Raw genomic sequence first — 3,668 nt, 5'->3', positions numbered from 1 at the left:
TTCTTTGCATTCAACATGGGAAACATCGATGACTTGCAGAACAAGTTACTAAGATTGGGGTCATGCATTCAAGATCTTGAAGAAGGAATTGAGTCATTGTTTAGGTGCTTAATTAAAATCAGAGTTGCCCTTCTCAACATTCTTAATCACTAGTTGTTGATCTAACTTAACGGCTTCTGAATTTTGTAATATAGTAATTAGCAGTTTGTATACAATTATTGTAGATAATGTAAAACTTATTTTTATGATAACGATGAAATTGTTTAAGTAATAAGGATAAAATTACAAATTATATATAGTTAAATGTGCTCAGCCAAAATAAATAAATAAATGGAATTGAGTAAACATATGATTGAATTTGATTTTAAATGCAAATCATGCAAAGCAAAGGAATAAAATTTATCCCTCCTTGTTCTAAATTCTTTTTTATATAACAGAAGATAATATCTGTTTGAAAAAGTGTAGGAGACATCACTTTTATTAAAAAATGGCAAGCACTTAACCAACAAAAGAGAAGTGAATAATTTCACACCATTTGATGAAATCTCACGCTATTAAAAACATCAATGATCGTTAATTAATGATTACAAATCACAAAATTTGCTGGCCTCCTAACACTTCTTTATCTATTTTTTAAGATAACAATTTAATTAAATATATCAAATCATCTAAACATTCTCACTTATAAAATTTAAATAAGAATAACATTTTTTTAATGCTGATAGACAAACTTATTTAATTAAAAATCACAAATAAATTTGTCATTTTCAAATTTTAAAAGACTATTTTATCTCACCATTTATAAAGATTGATAAAAACATAGAATTGTCATTGTCAAACAAAATTTTGAGATTTTTTTGTTGATTCATTGGTTTTTTTTTTGAAAATTTATTCATTTATTGTTACAATGATCTTGTATTTGTTTGATGGATGGAAATAAATATATATATAATTTTTCTACATCTAAAGAATGACATCTCGATTATAGTATTCTATTACTATATATTGTTTTAAAATTAATTATAAAACCAAAAGCTCTTCTGTTATTATTTATTTGTCTAAAAAATATTATACAATTATAATGTTAATTTTTCACGTATTGTAGTATAGGTCTTAATCCAGAGGGTGGAACCTCAAATGAAAATATCACAGACGACAATTTTGAACAATGGGTCGGAGCTAAAAAGCCCAAACAGAACTATACGAGATGGGCCTAAAGAACAATAAGGAAGACCTCTAGGGTCCAATCTTTTCAGAAGAGAACTGCAACGACGTCGTTTAGATATTTAGGTTAACCCCCCGATAGAAAACCCTAGGGTTTCACATTCACTTTCTTGCCACTTGACTTGAACAGACCTGAACTTCCGCCTCCGCACCGAAACTCCCTTCTCCTTCCTCCTTCCTCCCTCGCAACCCATCACATGGCTCCTAAGAAGGATAAGGCTCCTCCACCATCTTCCAAGCCCGCCAAATCTGGTGGTGGCAAGCAAAAGAAGAAGAAGTGGAGCAAGGGAAAGCAAAAGGAAAAGGTGAACAACCAGGTGCTGTTTGATCAGGGTACTTATGACAAGCTCCTCTCTGAAGCTCCCAAATTCAAGCTCATCACTCCTTCCATTCTCTCTGATCGTTTGAGGGTACCCTTCTTTCTCTTACTCTACAAGCATTACTGTTTTCTCTTGATGTGTGTTTATAGTAGGATCTGAGATTTAGGCTGTGATTAGGGTTGGAGTCACTGCTTTTTGAAGTGTCTTTGAATTTGTTTTTTATTCTATTGACATTCTAAGTTTGTAAGCTTAGGACAAATTCAAACTCTTTATCTTGTTTGCATATATGTTCCTGCAGTCCTGCTCTGTTGCTGCATTATTTGGGGCTAATTCTAAAAGGATTTGCATGCACTATTTTGTGTTTATAGTTTTGTGCACTTAGTTTTTCTGTTATATTGTTTTTGTGGCTTGTGTTACTTGATATTATCTTGCTTGCAAGTTATATATTATATCCATTATCTACACTGTTGATTTTGTCTTCTATATGTGGTTGTCAATACTCCACTTTGTGTCTCCAACATCAGCTTTCATTTGTGGATTTTACAACTATTTTCTTCTCTGTTGATTGTTAATAAGGTTATCCCGTCATGTAGATATGATTTGCCGAACCACTAGTTTGTAAAGGCCTCAGCACTTATTTGCTTTAGAAAAACCAGAAAAACCATATTGGTTTTTGGTTACATATCCCTCACCTCTAAGCTTGAAGTTCGCAATAATGTGTACAATTGAAGGCCCTTCTTTCTTGATGATCTTTCTGACAGTTACAATCATGACTTCATTATCGTTTTCTATCGGAGGCATTCTAAGTGTGGCTTTTGCAGCACACTTCCTGCTTGCACTTAGCACAATAGGATATATGATTCTCAATTCATGAAGCACTGTATGACTGAGTAATGTTTTATCCTTCCCAAAAGAGTAATTATTTCCTTTCGTTGTTACAGATTAATGGATCGCTTGCAAGGAGGGCTATAAGAGAGTTGATGGCTAGAGGTTCGATTAGACTCGTCTCTGCCCACGCAAGTCAGCAGATTTACACAAGAGCAACAAACACCTAGATATAGTTTTTGCAAGATTAATGAAATGTTTTTTCCCCAGTTTTTATGTACTTCTGGCTAGATTGCTTCAGTACTAGACTATTGTTGAATCCATGTGCTGAGATTATTTTGTGTACTTTATAATGTATTTGGCTTCTATGTTTCATCATTTTTGATATTTTGATGATCTTATTATGACTCATTTAGTTGTATTTCTAATGTGATTATATATTTAGTACTTGTTATGGAGTCATTAAAATGTTAGAAAGAGATTTTTTTATAATTCTTTTTTATTTTTTAGTATGTTTGTCAAAATTTTAGTAGCAAGAGTAAAAACTAAAAAGCATTAGAAAAATAAAAAATATTTTTTTTGAAAGTTATAATTTATTTTTTTTATAAGATTTTTTATCAAAAAATATTTTTAACATAATAAATAAATAAAAAATATTTGTATATTGTTATATTTAAACATAATTGTTAAATACAAAAATATTTTTATTTGAGATATTTAATGTAAGATCTTTTTGTAAATGTTCACCAAAATAAGCCCTCAATTTTTATTGGTTTAAGTAGATTTCAACTCTCATCGACATTTGTTCGATACACTGGAAAAAAAAATTTCGACATGTTTGAATACACTTAAATACCATTAAATGTTTAAAATGTATTTTTGAAATAAATTTAAAAATAGTATATATTATTATTTATTAAAATAAAAAATATTTTAAATATTTTATATAATTAAAAAAAATATTAAAAATAATTAAAAAATTAATTTATATTTTAATATTAACATATTTCATTACAATTTATTCAATATATATATATATATATATATATATATATATATATATATATAGGGTTAAATAATTTTTTCGTCGTTAAGGTCTTAGGTCAAAACTAAAATTGGTCCCGACTTTTTTTTTTTATAAAAATTCTCCTCAACATTACAAAACGTTATAAATTGTTCTTTTATCCATAAATAACATTTTTTAGACGATTTTACCTTAAAAAAAACCTTCTCCCCCCCATCCCACATTCATCAATCATCATCATTACCGAGCCTCTTTCTCTCTTTCTTTCACCTAGA

At 29.3% G+C, this 3,668-nt stretch overlaps 1 protein-coding gene across 1 annotated transcript; it reads left to right on the top strand.

Annotated features, from left to right (window-relative positions):
• Positions 1–1,308: 1,308 nt before the first annotated feature.
• LOC130933010 (40S ribosomal protein S25-2) lies at positions 1,309–2,816 on the top strand. Its single transcript, XM_057862497.1, has 2 exons — positions 1,309–1,634; positions 2,486–2,816. Exons 1-2 carry the CDS (start codon positions 1,422–1,424, stop codon positions 2,597–2,599), a joined length of 327 nt encoding a protein of 108 aa, XP_057718480.1. The 5' UTR covers positions 1,309–1,421; the 3' UTR covers positions 2,600–2,816.
• The last annotated feature ends 852 nt before the right edge of the window (positions 2,817–3,668 follow it).

The sequence above is a fragment of the Arachis stenosperma genome, chromosome 6, assembly GCF_014773155.1.
Source record: "Arachis stenosperma cultivar V10309 chromosome 6, arast.V10309.gnm1.PFL2, whole genome shotgun sequence".
NCBI lineage: Eukaryota > Viridiplantae > Streptophyta > Magnoliopsida > Fabales > Fabaceae > Arachis > Arachis stenosperma.
This window is presented reverse-complemented; position numbering and strand designations above follow the sequence as displayed.

Excerpts from the sequence above, each read along its gene's own strand:
- LOC130933010 (XM_057862497.1), top strand. The coding sequence starts at position 1,422 with ATGGCTCCTAAGAAGGATAAGGCTCCTCCACCATCTTCCAAGCCCGCC. Across the intron at positions 1,635-2,485 it reads TTCTCTCTGATCGTTTGAGG|ATTAATGGATCGCTTGCAAG; the intron begins GTACCCTTCTTT and ends TCGTTGTTACAG.